We start from the raw sequence: 20,973 nt of genomic DNA on the forward strand, positions 1-20,973 counted from the left end.
ACCCATATGTAGCAGGGTTTTGTGTTTATTTCCCAAAGCAGTAAAAGGTGGAGAAGTTGCCAACAGTAGCCATGCTATTCCTTGAAATACACTTATCAGCTCCAAGAGCTCCAGAGTTACAAAGACTTCCAATCATTTGAAATACCAGAAACTTTCTGTTCCAAAATCTATGCATTAGAATAACTTTTCATTGAATTTTCCCATAAACTAAAGAAACATATATTGATGACTTGTGACTAGTGAGCAAGTGAACTATGTAGCAGCTCCCTAACACAGATAAGAGAATTCCTAGACAGTCAGACTCATTTGAAGAAAATGACACCATCCACAATGGAGAATGACATAAACTGAGGTAATGGGCCAAGCTGTATAGAGTTTTATACATCTGTCCTATACAGACTGTAGCTCTAATGCCTGGGAGGATATGCACTGTTTACAACTGTTACAACTGCTCTTGGCAGAGGCTCTGATTTATGTATATGCTTACTTATTCTTATGTGTTTGTATTTCTTAGAAAGGCAAGATTTTCTTTAAAAAAAGGAAGCAGGACATGAGTACATATGGGTTTCTTAGCAAAGTACTGCCCTCTGCTCACAGTGACCAGTCTGAGAATTTCCCAGTGAGGTGGAAGGAGGGAATCCATGAAACTAGATCAGGGCTCCACTGCTTGATAGCTCCCAAGAGCAACTCCTCCTTCTGCAGCTGCACTCAGGACACAGGATAGGACCTCTCTCTGGCAGCAGAAGCAGTGCAGAGGCCAGGCACTGAAGGCACTCTTCCTCTGTCTGTGAAACAGCCCACTCTGACATGAAGTAGGCTGCCAAATGTCCAAGGTCTGCCAAGCACAGCATGAGCTGTGGTTGAGCTGGGTGTTGAGGGAACAAGCTGCTGCTTCCTGAGCTGTGGCATCACAGAGGGGCACCATGAACCCACCATTTTAGAAACTTTCAGGCTTTCTGGGAAAGTGGTGAAATGGATATAGGTTTAATGTGTCTTTAAATGTAACTCACAGGTTCAGATTAGACTAGATGATACTAGAGAACAGTGGTGACCAACCATTACCTCCCTATTGACTCTTGAATGGCACACACAGAAGCACTGGGCTTCTGAGGACAGATGCCATGCTCAGAACCAAGATGTCTCTGAATACCACAAATTAGCAAGATAGGGAAGACAAAACGAACATAGTCCCACAGCCAGGAGCAAGGTGATTTGGGGAAGGGAAATGGGCAATTTGTCTCACTGATAATTATACTACAGTATTCCTAGAAGAAAGTGTGTAGGATCTGAGGTGGCCAGTACAGATTGGCTAAGGGATTCCTCAAAGTTATAGTTGATTCATCCTACTTCTGCTCACTTCTGCTCCTGGTCTAATCTTATCCTAGTGCTGTTCCTCAACAATACTTTGTGCAGCCATATGTAAGAAAGATCAGTTCTCAAGTTACTTTCCTTTCTTTCAGGGACTAAGGTCTTTGTCTGCGTTAGTTAGCTCAGTACCCAAAATCAAGACCTCTGTTACCTTACTTATGAATACCCTTCAGTGTCTGCAGATAGCTAGATTTATCATAAATGGTTAATTACAATTACAATCAGTCAAACCTCCAAGCAAGTTCACTGTGTTTCTTTCTGCATTTTGAACATTGCAGCTCTATTTTTAGGGTAATATTCATGCCAACAGATTTTTACATCTGAGTTACACCCTAGGCAACTTAGCTCAGCCAGACTGGGAGATGGTTATATAAGAATTTTAGTAATCTGATCTGGTGAGCCCACAACTGGACTTCTTGAAAGGGAGCCACCCTTCTAAGTCAACATTCAAAATGTTCCTGCCATAGGAGATTTAATTCTACTAGCTCTCTGGCCAGCTGCAGAGGGAAGCAGAAGAAAAGGCAAACTGAGCTTCTGAGTTTTGACACTTCTCTCAGTACAATTCTCCTCTTTAGTGAGAATAAAACCCATCATCTTGACACTTTTTTCTCTTCCCATTCTCTGTCAGTGGATGAGCTACCCAAGCAGTGGTGGATCACAGCCTGTCTGCCAGAGGCTCCACCCAGCACATTGCCTTCTGCCTTTCAAACAAGCCCAAAGGTCTGCTTCCAAATGACCTTCCACTGCTTTCAGAGACATCTAATCCCAGAAAGCTTGTCTCTGTAATCCTCCTACCTCTACCTGCCACTAAAATCCTCTTCCTCAGCACCCGCTGCTAGCAAAGCAGCTTCCCTGATGGCTTTGCATGTCTGAAACCAACTTCCTACGTGCCTCACCCTTTCATTTATATGTACTTGAATATATATTTGTATATTAAATATAAATCCTTGATTGCTCTGATTTTTTATTCTCTCAAGAATTTCCTCATCAATGTGCTTCCATGCACCATATATAAAAGTACCTGTGCAAGATGAAGTTGTACAGTGCATGAACTCTAGCAAATCACTGTGATCATTCACATGCTATACATTGCATGAATTTATTCTGATCCATTGCTTGTGTTCTTCCAAGAAGTTCTGGCACTTGGAACCATCCCAGATCAATGCTCAATCTCCTCATCCTTCATTTTTCCCCAACAAATTTATGCAAACTATGGCCCCTCTCACTGTGATGCCATACAAATGTTTTGCAGCTGAAACCTCAGTCTGCAAATAACTTCACATTTAGCAGTGCCTAAGAGCATGTATAAAGCATTCTGACAAAAATAACCAAGCAGCAAGTCTGGAAATGAGGAAAGATCATGTAAAGCAAGCACTTCAGCACACAGAATCTCCCTACAAACAGATGTGAAAATATAGATTTCCCCAGTTGCAATGAAAGAACATTTTGTTCTGGGACTACATATGCAAACTCTGGCAGGAATAATTTAGCTTGAAATAAGGGAAGATAAATTAATGCAGTTTCCATTGAATATGCCAGGACAACTATTTTCAGCCTGTTTAAAAATATTCACAGAATGTACTTCAACATAGCATCACAAGGACTGATTTGAAAAAAACCATTGCGAGCAGGATGGAAGCCTGTAGCTCAAGACATGTCAGTACACTCACTCTGTATTTGGCCTTGTAGTATGGGACTAACAGGATCCTGCAGTGAAATATTTGAATAAATGGAAATATATGAAAGGTTTATTACTATTTCTGACCATTTTTAATTATTCCCAAAGCAACATCTTCTGAGCTCTAGGAGGCAGATCTGATTCACTACTGCTGACACAGATTTCTGTGCTCAAGACGCTGAGTCACAGCACAGGGGAAGCTGCTCCCACAGGCCAGCAGCATTTCTAATGTCTCAAAAGAAAAAGTTCCTAACCTCAGGTTCCAGGAACACGTACAAACCAGGTAAGTTCTGATAAAAAAAATCATGTTGAACAATGCATTTGGTGTGAAGCTGGAGTGAGTGCCTACTTTTGATTAAGTGAAAAATCAAAGGCAAAACAGCATGTATATATTAAGATTTAGGAATATGATATTTTAAAACTTTCTAATCACGTGCAGTTAAATAGCAAAAAGTCTTTCTGAAATTAACCCATTGCAGCCCTATTCATGCAAGTTCATACCAATGCATTTATTTTGATGTTACATTCATGCAAGTGCTGGATGTGGCCAGGTTAGATGCATGATGATATGTCCCTTCTTTTCTAGCTACACACATCATGTCACACTGGGCACAGCACAACAGCCATCCCAACTCATGTGCCATTCAAAAAATAAACATCAGAAAACTCTGAAGAATGTTGTTACTGGCAACAGGATCCTGTTCTGTCTCTGCAGTGTTGTAACACAGCACTTTACAGGTCTTTAAAGAAAGCACAAAAACATAAGTGTGTGAATCATAAACAAAACAGTTTATTGATTTAATATATATTTTCAAGGCACTTCTGCATTGCACTTTACATCTCCATTGGGTAAAAAAGGGGACCCTTCGTAAACCCCACCTTCACTAAATAAAACCAAAATATTCAAATCATTAACCATTAACTAGGTACGTTCCTAGAATCACAAAAGAATTCACAAGCACAAAATGGGGGGGTTTGAGTTTTCTAGATTGATTGTAATTTAGGAAACCCAGTATGTGATTCACCCTAGCTAGTTTTTATCATTTCAGAGCTTCACTTCCAGCTAAGCCAGGGCTGACTACTCTCATCTATATTAAATATCTATGTGCAAACAAGACAAACTGTCCTCTGCCAAAGACTACTCTGTATTGTCCACAGGGAAAGCTTACATTATTGTAATCACACTATTTTTATTTAACTAGGGATTCAGGGTGGGATATTAAAACAAAATCCCTATGCAGTAATCAGTTACAACATTACATCTGCATTTTGCATTAAACCAAGTAATCACTGATACCATAAACTTACATCCATACACAGTTTTCATCAAAACATTGCATAATAAGGCACAGTTCCTTTTGGCAGAGTTGTCTTATGGTAGCAACAATTGAGGGAGAAAACCAAATGCTGGCACACTTCACTGATTAACCAGGTGTTTAGGCTGATTTTAACAAAAGCAAAAATAAAACTGAAAAAAAACCTCAACGCTTTAAAAATTGAGCCAATTGCTCAAGATAAAATCCCATAATGCCTAATCTACTTGAAATTAACCTCTGTTGTCAGCCAAACTATTTTGGAAACAGAGAGTAGGACTTCAGCCTCATATGATAAAGCCAAAAGAGCCAGCACAAATTCTACCGCTTTTTCTGAGGCTGTCATGGAGGATTACTTGCTCAGAGCATCCAGATGTTCAGACTCAAAATGCCTAATTGTGGAGTTCTAATTGCATTGCAGGTTTCTTTACTGTCACTATTTTGTCAGTCTCATTTTTGTATCACCATTACTAGAGCAGCCCTGTGTTCCCTCTCCACTGCACACCAGCTTGCCCAATTAATTCCTTTTTATAGTGTTTTTATCCCCCAGACAAGAGAAAAAGGGGCAGCAGTGCTTTCTGCAGCACGGGAATGCTGTAGATTTTCTGCACTAAGACCATCTGTACCTCTCAGCCCACGATGACGTGCAGTATTGACAGGCATAGATTTAGAGGCTTGGTGGACACTAGGGCAGATGTGTCCATTGTAAAGGATAGTGAGTGACCTTCAGACTGGCCAACTGTCTTTCATGCTGGGGCATTGGTAGCATGCAGAGGCCTAGGCAGAGCGCCCAGCTGCACATGGTGACACGGCCAGAGGGACGGACTGCCTGGGTTGCTCACTTTGGCAGCAGTAAATGTCATTCAAGAAGCAGGATTGCACATGGCCCTGGAGAAGGTACAATGGACAGTACCATACACCTACGTCAGATGGCAGATCACCCAGCAGGAGATTGTCCCACAGCCCTTGGCCATTAAGGTAACAGACACTGTGACATTAAACAACTTACAGTGGCTTTTAGGAGCCATGAACTGGCTTCAACTCATACTAGGCATCTCTACTGAGGAACTGCACCCTTTATTTGACCAGTTAAAGGGTGACCCTGCTTTGTCCTCAAGCCAGACCTTGACAAAAGAGACAAAGCAGGCGCTGCAGCTCTGCTCTCAAGCTATCAAGAGCAGACAGGGCTGGTGACAACACCTAGGCCTGCCCATTTGCCTAGACCTCGTAGTGAGTAGGTTCCAGCCATTCACAATCGTGTTCCAGTGAGACCGGTCAGAACCAGACCTGTCTTTGTCCAGCAAGCTGGGGCCAGTTTATCACTCTGTGGGTGTGACCAAAGCTGTATATTCTAAACTCTCCATGTCATTTCTCAAGAACTGTTAACAATGGACCATTGCAGCAGCTGCCCAGGGCACACCCAGCCTCTCAGGATGTGAGCTGTGTATGAAAGAAGCCTGTGAGATAAGAGTTGTGATAACTCCCCTCCAGGAAGTCGTTAGCACCTCCACACACAGCCTGAGGGGCATGTCTCCTAATTGGCCATCAACAATTCCAAAATACCCTACGACTCAGAGAGTTAGATCACCCACTGAGGAACTCCCAGCCCTGAGGGAGGTACTGGGCAGTCCCACCTGGACCTGAGGGGATATAATCTAGGGGGTTTGGGGACTTGGGTAACCACTCAGCGGATCCAGAGGAGGACCACAACGACAACAGGAGAAGACCACCACTCTCAAACCAGGCTGCGACCATCATCTGCACCAACAGGTTTTTTCACCTCCTTTACTTTGGACTCGGGGGAACCACGTGGGTCTCAGTACAGGGGCTAACAAACACCATTGTGTTTTGCCCTGGGGTGTTGGGTTATACTTCTGAGTTTTGTGTTAAAACCATTTTCTCTTTGTGCTATTGCATTTATTGTAATATTTTTATTAAATTGTAACTCTGACTTATAATATCTGTCATGGTGGGTTCATTTCTCCTGCCAGTTTACCTTTAAACCAGCACAAGACCCTGTAAGTTTTAAAATGGTTGTTAAAATTCACCTCCCAGGACTGTAACGACCAGTAATGACATGTTTGCTAGACTTATTATTAAAGGTTGTGGGTGCCTTCAGATAATGGACAGACAGGACCCAGAAGTCATTTAAATCCCCCAGACCAAGGACAACCTTGACTGGCTTCTTGCCCAGTATGCAGGATTTCAAGCAGTACTGGCAGACAATACGGGTGACCTGTCTATTCTTTACAGATGCCTACAGATGGTCAAAGATGGCTGCAGTGACATGGGTTAATCCTGCAATGAGTCACTGGGAGAGCAAGGTACAGACCGCAGGTCACAGGTCTGCACAAGTGCTGGAATTGGCTGCCATTTGCATGGCTTTTGAGCTCTGTTCTGATGAGCCATTGAATATCATTACTGACTCTTTCTATACTGCAGGCTTGGTCTCACGTCTTGAGGCCTCTTTCCTCCACTAAATGTCTAACCCCTTTTTGTTTGCAGAACTGCAGACATTATGATTCCTTATAATCATAGAAGGTTTAGTTTTTACATCCTACATGTTCATTCCCACACAGATCTTCTTGGACCTATCACAGAGGGTAACCAATGAGCAGATGCCACTGTGATGACAGCCACTATTCCCAAAACTCTAGAGCAACCTAAGTTATGTCATTCCTTTTTCCACCAGAATGCCCGATCCTTAAAAAGACAGATCCAATTTACCATGAAGCTGGCCCATGACATTGTCAAGTCTTGTCCTGACTGCCAGCAGTACACCGCTATGCTGCCCAAAGAAGGTGCTAATCCCCAAGGCTTAACAGCCAGTGAGTTGTGGCAGACTGATGTCACTCACATACTTGAATTTGGCAGACTAAAGTACATCCATGTCACGGTTGACGCTCACTCCAGGTATATCCATGCTACTGCTCACACTGAAGAAAGGGAAAGGGATGTAATACAACACTAGCTGGCTTGCTTTGCAGTTCTGGGAGTACCAAGGACCATAAAGACAGACAATGGTCTTGCATATTGCTTGACTAAGGTTAATACATTTCTCACTGACTGGGGAATAACCCACTCCACTTGTATTCCTCACTCACCTACCGGACAAGTGATTGTTGAGAGGGCACAACACACACTGAAAGCGATGCTCCAAAGACAAAAAATGGAGGATTCTGTGGGAGAAGATGGATATGAATCATGGAAGAAGAGCATTGAGTCTGACAATCCCTGCTCAGAACAGACTACTCTTTGAAGAACCAAAGACAGTTCTGTTACCATTTTGGGGTTTTGGTAGTTATTGTGGTTTATTTTGTTATACTGAGTGCCTTCCTATGTAATGTTCGAGAAAGCTCCCTTTATCCTTCATGGTTTGAACTCTTGCATCCTCATGAGTTGCATTTTTATGTTCCTCCCCAGTTGCTTCCCTCTTTTCAGAACAGTTGCTCCCAAGCCTACATAAGGTGAAGTGCCCTTCAATAAACTGTCATTTCCACCACATTCTCCCTGCTCTCTGAAGTGAGCCTTTTTAACACGCATTCAGGCTGCAGGAATCAATCCAGGGTCCACATGAACACCTGTGGAAAGCACTGTATGTGTTAAATTTCTTAAATTGTGATGAAACAGGGTGCAGTGGATATGAGTGACTTGAGTCCAAAGTGGTGTCCTCCCCCAAGCCACCAGTCTTGGTAATAGATTTAATATCAGACAAATGGACCAGGCTCGTGGATCCTGTGACATGGGGAAGGGGGTATGCATGTGTTCCCACAGGTACCCAGATGAGATGGATTCCTTCTCAGTGTGAGAGGTCTTATATTGCTTCATCATCAGCAACACAAACAGGATACTCTCCAGACATGCCAGACAACACATGCGAAAATGGAGACACAAAAGATTGAAAATTACTGTTAACTTTGACCTTAGCATAACAACAAAGTTGTCAGGATGCTTGCACGAGGGTACAAGAGTGGTGGCCGCCAGGATGAATGAGGGATATGTAAGGTGTGAGTTAGTAAGAGTGTGAATTCTTTAATTTATTTATACAATCACGCTACCTCATACAAACTTTCTCATGAATAAAACCACAACCATGCTACCTCACAAACACTCCCTACCCACTAACACAACAAAACCCTCAGAAACCGGAAGTTAAAGACCCTGGTTCCCTCAAAGTTAAAGTATTCATAAATAAAGGTTCAGTTCTAGGGTTCAGTAAAGGTTTAGTTCAAATAAAGGTTTCAAATAAAAGTTTCAATAAAGGTTTTAATAAGGATTTCAAGAAGGTTAAAGAAGGCACGTTCAAACAGGTTCTCACTCAAAACTAGACTGTTCCAAGATTCAAGTTTTAAGTTGCATTTTTCTATATTGTTATTCTTGGTTATTAATTAATAAAAGCGGGGGATATGTGGGGTGAGGTAGCCCCACAAGATGGATACCATGGAGATGCTGTGGCGATTGCTGGGAACTGTAGTCCTTTGCAGAAGCCCACGTAAAACTACCCTATTGCATGCCCCGTGGCCAGAGGCTGTAAACCCACTGGTCAGATCGTGCGCTCATTCCCCAGATGTGTCAATGCCCCCATCCCTGTGTATAAAGCCTGCACATGCTGTTCAGCAAACCATTCTCTTGTGATTCCCAACACAAGAGGGTCTGTAACTATTTATCAACTGACATACACCAGAGCAAAGTTAGTAAGTAGGTCATACTTTGCAGCAGTGTGCAGGCACATGTGTTCAGTGTAAAGAGTAAACTGTGAAACTTCAGAGGATACGTACTACCTCACAGGATTGTTTGTCAGTAGTTTCATGACATATGACAATATGCAACAGGATTTGATTCTACTGTCATCTGCTTGAATACGGAGACTCCGGAAAAAGTTACGTTTGCTTCACTGAAAGCATAATTAACCCCTTTGTCAGTAGCAGTAAATTTTGGCATGCACATCCAGACATAACCTAAGCCTAAAGACTATTCAGCAGACAAGCTGACTGGCAGATACACTGCTTTGGCCTTGTAGATTAGGGGTCATGGATGTATTTACCAGTCTGCAGACACTAAAGGCTAGAGTTCAGTATCAAACAAGGAAAAACAAATCAAAAGAACAAACATCTCACAGTATTTTACCAGAATCCTTATTCACTGCTGTACTATTGTTGCTAAGTTGAATTCTGGATTTCAAGTTTGTGACCTGGATGAACACCCGTCAAAATAATCACAGCTTTGTTTCTTCAGTATTGGCCTCCAAACAGCCTTCAGGTCAAAATCACATTATTGAGATTAGCACCATGGCAATTATCTGTTGAAACAGTTTAAAGGTCTTCAAATAGAAGTAGTGGTTCAGGAAGGAATACAAGATCTTTGTAATAAAATTAGCTCTTGCAAAAAACAAAAAAATTAATTCTATTAAAAATATATAATCCATGACAGAACATTCCATTTTACCTGTCACTGGAAAAAAAAATACTGCATACATAGGATGCACTCAAAATCCATGAGGCCAAATTCTGCACTGAATTAAGTGAGAATTGTGCTGACATATCAGCTGAAAAATCTTCTTTTATGGCCATTGTAATCAGTGTGATTTTTATTATTATTGTTTCATAGGTTTTTAGATTTCACCTAGTGCATCATTTGACCTATAATAAATAAGTGTAATAAAGAACAAATTATATGATAACAATGCATATTCTCTTTTCCATACTACATCAGTTAGCATGATGAAAACTGGCATAACTACACCCAGTACTGATTGCGCCTCAAAGCTGGATTTGTTTTCTGACAATACTGGATCATTTCAGGATCAAGAATTAAAAAGCTGTTTTGCAGACAAGTTTCTATAGTTGGAGAAACCACTGCAGGAAGCAGCTGCTCTTGTCGTACTACCATGAATGTTGAGGCTGTACTTCTCTCAGCCCCCTTCAGGAGAGGAGTCACTGTAACGGTGGGTACAGTCAAGCTCCGTTCCAGACATCGGTCTGGACTACTGAGTATTGCATCTGTTTGACTTTTGACGAGTGATTTTGTCTTCTCTTTCTTCTGACACATTAACAAAATACACACAGAAGTAATAGCAACAATGAGTAGCACAGAAACCAGGATCAAAGGGATAACGATGTACCAAGGGTGGCTGCTTTCACCTGCCTGCTCGCTGGGACTCTTGGCATTAACTTGGTTAGTAGACTTTACCTCCTCAGATACACTTGTTCCCATTGCCAGATTTAGCAATGGACCTTCCTCATGTAGATCTCTCCAGTGATTCTGCACTGACCACATAGTTGGTTCAGTCTTCTGTGGTGCTGCTGCAAGCTCTTCCTTCTGAGAGGAGGCTGGTGCCTCATCATCCTTAGAGATAGTGTGAGCCTTTAAAGTGGTTGTGCTGGTTACAAAAGGCACTTCTTTTGTAAAACCCTGCACAAGTGGAGGGCTGTGGGGCACAATGGAATACTGAAAACAGCCAACAGCAGGCTGCACAGCATCTGCTCTGAGGATAAATGTAAATGAGTCATTCAACAGATCAATGCCCGTCATATTTGTATCTATGTCTAGAAGCAGAACACCACTATCAATGTCAGCCTGGGTGAATGTCTGGATGTCTTCAAACATTGCACCACTTGCAAACCTTTTCTTTACAATCCTTCCATGAGATGGGGGCACTATCACTTCAAATCTAGGATTGCTATTTGTCAAATTAGCAAGCTCAGAAGCATCTAGGTCACTGCTTCCAAATTTGTAAGCTGCTTGGTTTGAAATCTGCAGGTCAGGTACAACTTTTACTAAAGGCTTCACGGTGATGTTCAGCACTTGTCCTGTTAGATTGCCTTCTGCAGTGAAAAGCATGAACTGCAGCACTTCTTCAGATGCAGTGAGATTTGCAAGGTGGTAAGAGAGCCTTCCTGAGTATAAATCTGCCTGATCAAATTTAGTAACCTGCTCATTTCCAATCATCAAGTGCCCATATTTGAGTGGCTGAGTAATTTCATACATAATATTAGTGCTTTTTCCATTTGTGACAGCTGAAAGCTGAACATTAGTAATAGGGACAGATGTCTGGCCCTGTGGAAGTGCAACATTCGTAAGGTTAACTAGGACAATAGCGATTGGTATGACTTCAAGACTGAACAGCTTGTATAAAGGGCGATGTTTACCATCAGTCACACTGAAATAGAACACCCCAGAAGATGAACTTCCATCCTGTACAAACCAAACTTTACCACTGTCAACATCAGCTTGGGTGAAATCTTTTATAGAAACACTGAGATTGCTTTTCATTGCTAAATAACCATTATTGGGGTTGCTAACAATGGTGTATTTGAGCTCAGCTGGAGAATTATCTAAGTCTTCAACTTTAAGGTTCTCTGACCCCAGCAATGACACATCCCCCTGCAGGATTTTCAAGTGAAGCCTTTTAGTCTTCAGTTCTGGAGATTGGTCGTTCACTGGAAAAACAGTGATATTAAACGTCTCCTCTAAAACTTCACTATGGGGTTTTGTTGCAGACTTGCTCTTTAGATTTAACCAAACAGCAAAAGTGAAGCTGTCATTAAGTGATTCAGAATTATCATGTATGTACACAATTCCAAATTTGTTCAGTATGTACTGGGAGAAGTTAGGTTTATCTTCAGTAATCTTTCTTTCTCCAACAACAATTGTGCCATGTTGGGGTAAAGTCACAACTTGATACCATACTTCATACATGGATCGCTGTACATCAGGTACTTTAATCAATAGATTTGTAGCATCTAAATTTGTTTTATTGATTAATACTCTACCTCCTTCCTGGACTATGGCACCTAGCAGAAAGAAAAAGAGAAGCTTAGTAATGATTATTTTATACTTGTTGTATTTCAGACATTAAATATCAAACAATGACAATGCTCAGAAAATTTTCTCTTTGATAGTACTCTTGATTTCCGTATGTCAAAAATAAGAATATATTACTAGTACTGTTAAAATACAGTCATATATAAAAGCAAGATTTTTCTACTGATGCATAGACTAAGATTAAAGAAATATAAATATCTCAAAACTTCTGATAGTGTTTTTACCCACAGTTATACAAAATAGAGAATACCCTATACAGCAGGGGGAATCATCAAACTTAGGTAATGAATGCAGTGATGTGGCTTTCCAAGCTACTATCTACCCTACACTCTGTATCAGAAGTATTCTAATCATTGCTTACTGAAGACAAAGGAGCCTTTGGTTTTCCTCAGTTCTTCAATGGAACCCTGACAGGTCCAAAACAATTTGGAGACCAAATAGTACAGCATTTTTACCTGTATTTGCTTTTACCTGTATTTGCTAGAAGACGGCTATTCTGATCATGCCTGGTAATTTCATATGAAACTACAATATGGAACACCTGGAGGTCCAGAGCTGATGGTGGAGAGGAGACAGTAAATGTAAACAAATCTTCTGCACTCCAGCCAGCTAACTCAGCATGTAAGTGTTCATACATTATCACACCTTCATCAACCTGTTTTGGGTAAAGGAAAGCCATATATGTAAGTGGAAAATAACTTTAAACAGTGGAGTATTAAGGACAGAAGAAGGTACTTTGAGAACATCGTTCAAAGAGGCCTTTGCACCTTAGTCCAGGCACAGTGTATATGGAATCAGAATTGTTTAGGTTGGAAAAGACCATTAAGATCATGTCCAACCATTAAAAAAACAGCACTGACAAGCCACCTACTAAACCATGTTCCCAACTGCCACCATCTACATATCTTTTAAAATCTCTAGGCCGGTGATTCAATCACTTCCCTGGGCCTGGCTCAGTGCTAGACCACCCTTCTAATTAAGAAAGATTTCCTAATATTCCAGCTAAACATCCTCTGGCACAATTTGAGGGCATTTTGTCTCATCCTATAGCTTGTTACTAGGGCAAAGAGGCTGATTCTCACCCGACTACAATCTCCTTTCAGGTAGCTGTAGAGAGGAACAAGGTGCCACCAAGCCTCCTTTCCTCCAGGCTAAACACCCTCAGTTCCCTCCGCGATTCCTCACAGGACTTGTGCTCCAGACCCTTCACCAGCTCTATTGCCTTCAGTGTCTTTCTTGTACTGAGGGGTCCAGAACTGAACACAGAACTTGAGGTGAGGCCTCACCAGTGCCCAGCACGGGGGGACAATCCCTGCCCTGGCTACTGGCCCTCTTGGCCACCTGGGCACATGCTGGCTCATGTTCAGCCGCTGTTGACCAGCACCCCCTGGTCCTTTTCCACCAGGCAACTTTCCAGCCACTCTTCCCCAGGCCTGTAGCACTGCCTGGGTTGTTGTGGCCAAAATGCAGGACCCAGCACTTGGTCATGTTGAATCTCTACCATTTGCCTCAGTCTATCACTCCTGCCTGATCATAACTTACACTGAAATTGTTGCATTTCTCTTAATCTTAACATGGACTCTGTGTTGCCAGATAAGTTTACCTGAAGGTAGGTGAAATGCCACTAGGCATTAGTAAGAGCCTTATGTGAAGAGCAGAGATACATAACACTGAGAAACTTATTTCAAACTAGCAATGGTGACAGTGATCACCAGCTCAGCTGGACTGTATCACTAGTGATATCATTAGTCGAAGGTTTTTCTGTACAAGGACAATTGCAGGGCTGGACTCACTGTCATAAAAAAACATACAAAAGGCTGAAGGCTTGAAAAGGACTTTGATGCAAGTATTTTCTAGGAATAGCATGAGATACTTGGTAAGAGATTAAGAAAATGAAAAGGAAGTGCAACAACCATTGAAATATACTCTCATTTATAAGCAAAGAGCTGGTGAAATTACTTAGTGGAAAATTTCTACACCACAGCAAGAAGGGGATTCCTAAGAGGCAGCAAGGAAGCTGGTTTGTGCTGTTATCTGTCCACACTGACCTTGGAGATTATCATTCTCAAGAGAATCTTATCAGTCTACTGTGAGTAATGAAGCTTCAAAGTACTGCAAGACAGAGCAGTAAAATCTTCAGAGAAACAATTGCACAAACAAAATAAAATAATTCATCTCTTTAGACCCCAAAGTAAAAGGCAGCATTTTCAGACTATTTCTTATCAACAAGAACTACATCCTCATTTTAAGACCAATACCATAATACGTTGGAACTGTAATAGAATTCGTAATAACAGCAAGACTCTAGAACACTTTCTGAATCTCATTCAGTAGATTCAGTGCCTGGTCTGCTTGCTAATTTATTCACTGGCCTGGAGAGAAGGCAGTTATTAAATCCTTGTAAAGTTCCCAGACAACTGCTGACCTGGTCTGCATATCTTAGTTTGTAATTACCAGAGAATTCCTGTCTGAGGTGGTGCTGGTTCTAAGTTTACTATTGTAAGACAGTCCTCACAGCCTGCAAACACCCTGAAGGGACTCATTAGCACACATTTCTATCACATATGCTTGAAAGGTGTGAAAAAAGAGAACAAAAGGGCCCCTGCTGCTATCACAGAGGAAGCATTTTAGCAGTTTAGAATCTGAGGTGTGAATAAAAAATTCAGACTGATGTGATAAAATCTTATATGCACATCTCTGCATTTGTGCTTTCCCTATACTAACTTAATGCTTAATGGCTGCTGTAGGGAAAAAAACCAACAAAAACAAAATTATATCAAAACCATATGCTGGTTCAGAATAACTTTTCAAAACCTCTAGAACTTTAAGATGGGGACAAATTTTTGTACCAAATACAGGCACAGTGGACGTTCTTTAAATTTGACAGTGTTTAGTATCAATCTTAATAGATTGGGGGTTTGTTTCGTTTTAATTGCAAATCCATTCTAATGTCTGAGCTAAGAACAACACAGAATTGGTGAGGATTTCTGTGTGTACCTCTACAATTACTGCAAATATAATGAAGAAACTGTGGCTTGTTGCATGATGATAATAATTCCCAGGTATCACAGAAAGTACGAGCAGAGAAAAAAAAAGCAAGCATCATGTTGAAAAACTATGGTGTTCTTCAAGTGTTTAATGCACAAATAATTTTTTTATATCAGCTGAACAACAACTGTCGAAGAAAAATGTTTTGGAATGCAATAGTTGTGGGAGAATACTGAAGCTGTAATCAGTGGAAGTCCTACTAAAGAAAACTAATTTGTAGTGGTGCTGATGGGCTTGAGAATCCTGCACCAGAGGGCAACAAAGGGAACAGTGTTACGACTGTTTGAGAACTCTTAGTTATGGCACAGTTTAAATAAAACCATTACGGAGTCTCTATTGTATTTTCCCTTAGTCATCCCCTATTCAAGTTTACTCTTCCTATAATCCCTTAGCGTCTCTCTCCTGCCATTTCTTCCCATTGGCTGGAGTTAGATATCCCTATATGGTTGTTATCCCGGTTCACTGATTGGTTCTTAACTCTGTTCCCCCACTGGTTGTTGTAATACTCCATACCCTATTGGTTCATTTTCATTCCCCTATTTACATGTCTCTTGACCAACAGGAGGCTTTGTACTGCCCACCCTTCCAGAACCTTCCCTGTTTGAGATTATAAAAACGAGGCTCTCCAATAAGTTTGCTTCTTCTGCCACCAAACCTCCTGGTCTCCAGACATCCTTCCTTCACAGCTGCGGCGCTTCAGGGGCCCAAACGGGTTTGGCGCAGGGGGAGCCTTTCCCAGCTCTGGGGAGAAATCCTCAGAGCATTTCCATCCACTGAGAATAGTGATCTCAGATTTTTTTTTACTTCCTTTGGCAACAAAGCAATAAACCACAGGAAGAGTTCAGCACCAGAGCAAAAGTAGGAACTACTTTTATAAGCTAGTGGCGCAGTACTTTTATGGAGTGAAATTTCAAGTTTCCCAACAGAGAATGAAGTCAATGAAAACCCAAAAAACTAAAGTAACATGAAATATTTTCAATTCCAAACCAGATTTACAAGCTTCTTATTACTAAACAGAATCTGGTTTTCCTAGTCTCCATTACATGGAGAATGCACAACGTTTGTAAAATCAATGTAATTTTCTCACTTGTATTTAACTACATGTGGTACAACAGTAGAGTTAAAATTTATTTAGGATACCTTTTCTCTCCCTTACACCTCATCCTCTAACAGACAAAATAGCAAGCTGGTTCGGATACCTTAATTCCACCTACAGGAAGTCAATTTGCTCTACTCGTTAAAAATAAAAGTTTGACAACTAATAAAAATGTCAACCTTTTTTACAGGTATTACTGGTCAAGTTTCAATTTCTGGCCAACAGATTTTCTCAATTCTTCATATATTAAATCAAACAGCCACATTTAAAATCTGTAAATGTAGGTTTTTCAACCAGCAAAGTCAGAAGATTGACTCCCTTTTACCTCCCTTACTTTGATTTCTCTGATAGTAACGTAATGCATGCAGAGGACACAGTTATGTTCAGATTTTGCACACAGAATACAAGCACTTTCTATTGCAAAATAAATTATTTTCATCAGGTTACATAAGCTGACACGTTTAATCATTCAGTATGACAACCTGTATCACAGTTCAGATACTTCAAACACTTAGTATCACAGCCAAAAAGTCAATAAAAATCCTCCTGGGGACGCTCATGAGGACTATGCACAGCTGAAATGACTCTGATACTTGGACTTTTCATGGAGCAAAAGGCTGCTTCTTCTGCCAAAAACTAAAGGCTTCCAACCTCTGACTGCTGGTTAATGGCACCAGAACAGCTTTTCTGACAAATACTGTTACAAGCAAAACAGTGGAAATTGCCAAGACCCTGCTAGAATCCAAGCAGAGGGGAACAAAGGCTCCCCATGCGTTCATTTCTACATGCTAGATATTTAATGACATTGCAAATCTGGATGATTGCACTGACAGGTCACATATGCCTGGTTATTTAACAGATATATATGATCAGACAAAGAACAAGCAACTCAGATATCCTTTGAAGTAACAGTCACCCCTTAAATAGTTATTATAAAGTAAATGCTTACCATAGACTGTGTAAAACTGAGAATTTCCTGAGTGGTATCATCAGAATTTACTCTAATCAGCCTTCCAAGTTTTGGGAAAGTTACAATCACAAAAGTTATAGTTCTGTTTCCTACATTGGTCACATCATTGGTTACAGCTTTCAGATCATGTTGTGAAATAGGTTTCTTGGAACCTAAAAAATGTCAATTATAGGAAATACACATTTACAAGAGTAATTTTTCCAAAACGTTAGGTTTTGTATGCACAACTCACACTTTCACCCAGGTATGTGACTTATCATTTTAATAATGTTTTATAAGGTCAACATGTTTACTTTTTTCTACTTTCCTTCTAATTCCAACTCTTTTCCAATCAAAAAGCCCATCAGTAGGATGTACCCTTGTTTTACAAATGTAAAAAATGCAGTTCTCTTCAGCACATGTAATCACTAAATAATGGCTTCTGCAAAACAACCCAAAGGAAAGAACAGAATGTATAAGAAGTTCCGTTCCCACATTACATGTCTAGAGCCGAATTCATACTCCAATGTTTTGAGTATTCCCAGTTGCCCCAGCAGAGAGGGTGATTTAGCAGGGAGAAGTCTCAACACAGCAAAGTTTGTAGTGAACACATAAACAGAAGTATTAAGCACACTTTATCAGCATGAAATATTGTTTTCATTAAACAAAATTAAAACATAAATACTGCATTAAACAAATTAGGAAGAACATCATATAACAGACATAACAGCCTGAACTGAAATTAAGACAGACAGAGACTAAGGGGTAAAGAAATCTGTTTGATACATAGACCCCACACTAATCTAACTAAGGTTACTACTTTCTGCCTTAAAGATTATAAAGGTTATAATCTGTCTTTCTGGGAGTTTAGTCAAACCAAGACAATTTCTGACATAGCTGTGACAAAACCACATCTAGTAATTTCCTAGAAGAAAAGAAGTTTTATTCATATTCTTTTTCAAGTCGTTTCAAGGTACACACTCAGTAAACTAAAATTCATGTTCAATGATAATTTTGGAGGAGCAATAGATTTCCATAATCCTATTCCGTCTATATCCCAACTTCTGCCTCAGTTTTCACACTTTCTTTTTTCTTGAGCAACAAGTTTTTAATGGTTTCAATACATAATTTCAGATACCAGCAGTAAATGTACTTGAAGTCTGAATTATCAGTCCATCTTCAATAAAGCATAATGTGTATACAGGAATATATATGCTATAATAGTCACAAGAAAGGGGATGCTTTGAAAGCCATTAGTAACATCAGGACCCTGCTTGTTTCTATGCAGCTGTGCCCTGGTCAAATCACAACTGCCATAAAACAGAGCTGTTATAGTGAAATAAAATCTTGCTCTGCTTCTTTTCCCATTTTTACCTTCCCACGTCTCTATGTGTTCACACTGCTTTGAAAAGTGAAGTAGTTCCTCAGGTCTAGAAAAATTCCCCCACACTAATTTACGAAACCTCCTTTCTCTTCTGTTCTCTTCTTTTCCCTTTTCTGTGTAACAGGCAGAGAGGGAAGCATGCCCTTGTGTGTTCAGCAGATGTGATCAGGAATGTACAGCTTAGAGCAACAGTTAATCAGATCACATTAATCTGAAAGTGCAGTTATTTATCAATAACTTGCTACTTATACAAATCAGGCCTCATTGCCTTAACAGAGCAGGATAGAGTAACTCTAAAACCTGGTCACACTGTAGTGATGGAAATTACCACTACAGTTTTTCATAACCACACAGGGTATCACACCAACACAGTGTAGGGCCAAGGATGTCTGACAGAAACCTCCATTCCTTTCCAGCAGACCACACTTCACTGCACAGCACAGGCTGAAATATAGCCTAGGCCCACAGACAACAATGTCTATCATGCTCTCCTGTAAAATGGGATCCTCCCTCAGATATAATCTTCTCCTTCACCCACTTCTCTCTGAGAGTTGAGAACCTTCACCAGCATCCAGAGTAGTTCTCCTCTGGTCGTCACCCAGCAAACAGGCTGGTTAAAGGAAAGTAAAGTGAGAACACTGCCTGTGTCTTCCCCATTACAGAAGCAGAGAGTCCCAAAAACAACGCCACCCAAATACAAGGGAAAGGCCCAGAGATAGAGGATGAAGACACAAAATAATGATGGATGATGCTGAGTAGAGCCAAGCCAAGCCATACAATCAGAGTGCAACAGCATAAGGCTGGTACCTAATAATTTTGTTACACATTTCTACTGCTTACATTTAAGATTTGGAAAATGCTTTGGCATCAGCACTCTGCCTATCACTGGTAAAGAGTCTTGAATCATCTCATCATCTATGGACTGATTAGACAGCTCAGCTTCCAAATAACCAACAGTCAGGCTGCCTCTTCTCAGAGAATCACTCAGCTTATATCATCTTTGAGAAACTGCTTCCTTGAAAAGAGCAAATTCTCACATTGTGGATATCTAGCACACACATGAAAAAACTCATATTATCTAACAGACAATTTGCTGAGCACACTGAATGAAACAAGCTCCCACTAAACAGAATAATCCATAAATTATGTACACAAATCTGGTATACCCAACACAAAACAAGACAGCAGTACATGCTCTTATAAAACTGCAGAACAATATGCTTCAGAGAATAGTTTACACTCAGCTATGAAGACATGGTAAATTCTTCAAAATCAATTCAATTTTTACTACCCCAGAGAGAAAATTTCTCAAGTTTTCTCAAAATGAACTTTTTTTCTGCAGCGCTATAAAACATAACAGGACACTGGCTGTTGTTTTAATTTGTATTAATCATTTGGCACCATCACTCTTCTAATAGTCATTTCATGATGGCCAAATGCAGCTGAAATCCACAGAGCTCCAGAATGTCCTTTAAAAATACTACAAAGAGAACAGATGAAAAACCTAGTAAAAGTTTTTAACACCCCAGAGGAATTTTGCTAACCCAAGGTAAGTGAGAATTCAAGAAAAACTGTAACCTTAGATGAATACAGTTTTTAGTGCTGAAAGAATTACTGTATTTTCCAAGCTGACAGTATAGAGACTTTGCCTTCTATGGAAGTATCTGGCGTACTTTTCTTACAATTATCATTGGCTTAAGGTAGAATCCTGTAAATCCCTGTGCCCAAGGCAACCTTACACACTGATATTGCATGGTAATAAGATTTGTAAGTGGATTTATGTGAATCCCATTTATATTGATTGAAGTAGAAGATCACGCTGCTACAATCTCATTTTTTGTTGCCTGTGTTTAAATGGCTTTTGTTGCAAACCCTTGTTTATGCAGCTTATATTTAGGAAGTTTAAGAAGATAAAGTGCTTCTCTTTGTACCCAATTAATAAATCAAGGTACAGATTAATACCTTTAGAACTCTGACCATTCTCACTCTCTCTCTGACTCTACAGACCATAATCAGAGAAAAAAAAGGTTGCACAAACAAAAGCATGATGCAAGACATTGCTGAGAAAACTAACCTGTTTCTCCTTTAATCCTGCAACTAAGTTAGATTACTGCCTCAGTCAGGGATTACTCTTGCCAATGCAAAAGAGTAAATGGTTCTGGTGAGACTCTCTTACATCAACTCCTTACGTCAATTCATTAAAAATACTCAGGTGCTGATGCAACTAGTTACAAATGCATAAATATGAACCAAAGTTTTCAGTCTTTCTGATTCATCAGTGAGTCTGCGCTGCTTTCCATAACTCATCTTAAA

The 20,973-nt window shown here is 40.4% G+C and overlaps 2 protein-coding genes across 2 annotated transcripts in view; one reads left to right on the forward strand and one right to left on the reverse strand.

The window, feature by feature from the left end:
- Positions 1-20,973, forward strand: part of SNX18 (sorting nexin 18) — a 258,941-nt gene that overhangs the window by 131,858 nt on the left and 106,110 nt on the right. The window lies entirely within an intron of this gene.
- LOC139684590 (chondroitin sulfate proteoglycan 4-like) overlaps positions 10,096-20,973 on the reverse strand; it is a 37,937-nt gene continuing 27,059 nt past the window's right edge. The window contains 3 exon segments of the mRNA XM_071580697.1: positions 10,096-12,152; positions 12,655-12,838; positions 17,277-17,449. Coding sequence (XP_071436798.1) covers positions 10,096-12,152; positions 12,655-12,838; positions 17,277-17,449 — 2,414 coding nt within the window.

Source organism: Pithys albifrons, chromosome Z (assembly GCF_047495875.1).
Source record: "Pithys albifrons albifrons isolate INPA30051 chromosome Z, PitAlb_v1, whole genome shotgun sequence".
In the NCBI taxonomy this organism is placed as follows: Eukaryota; Metazoa; Chordata; class Aves; order Passeriformes; family Thamnophilidae; genus Pithys; species Pithys albifrons.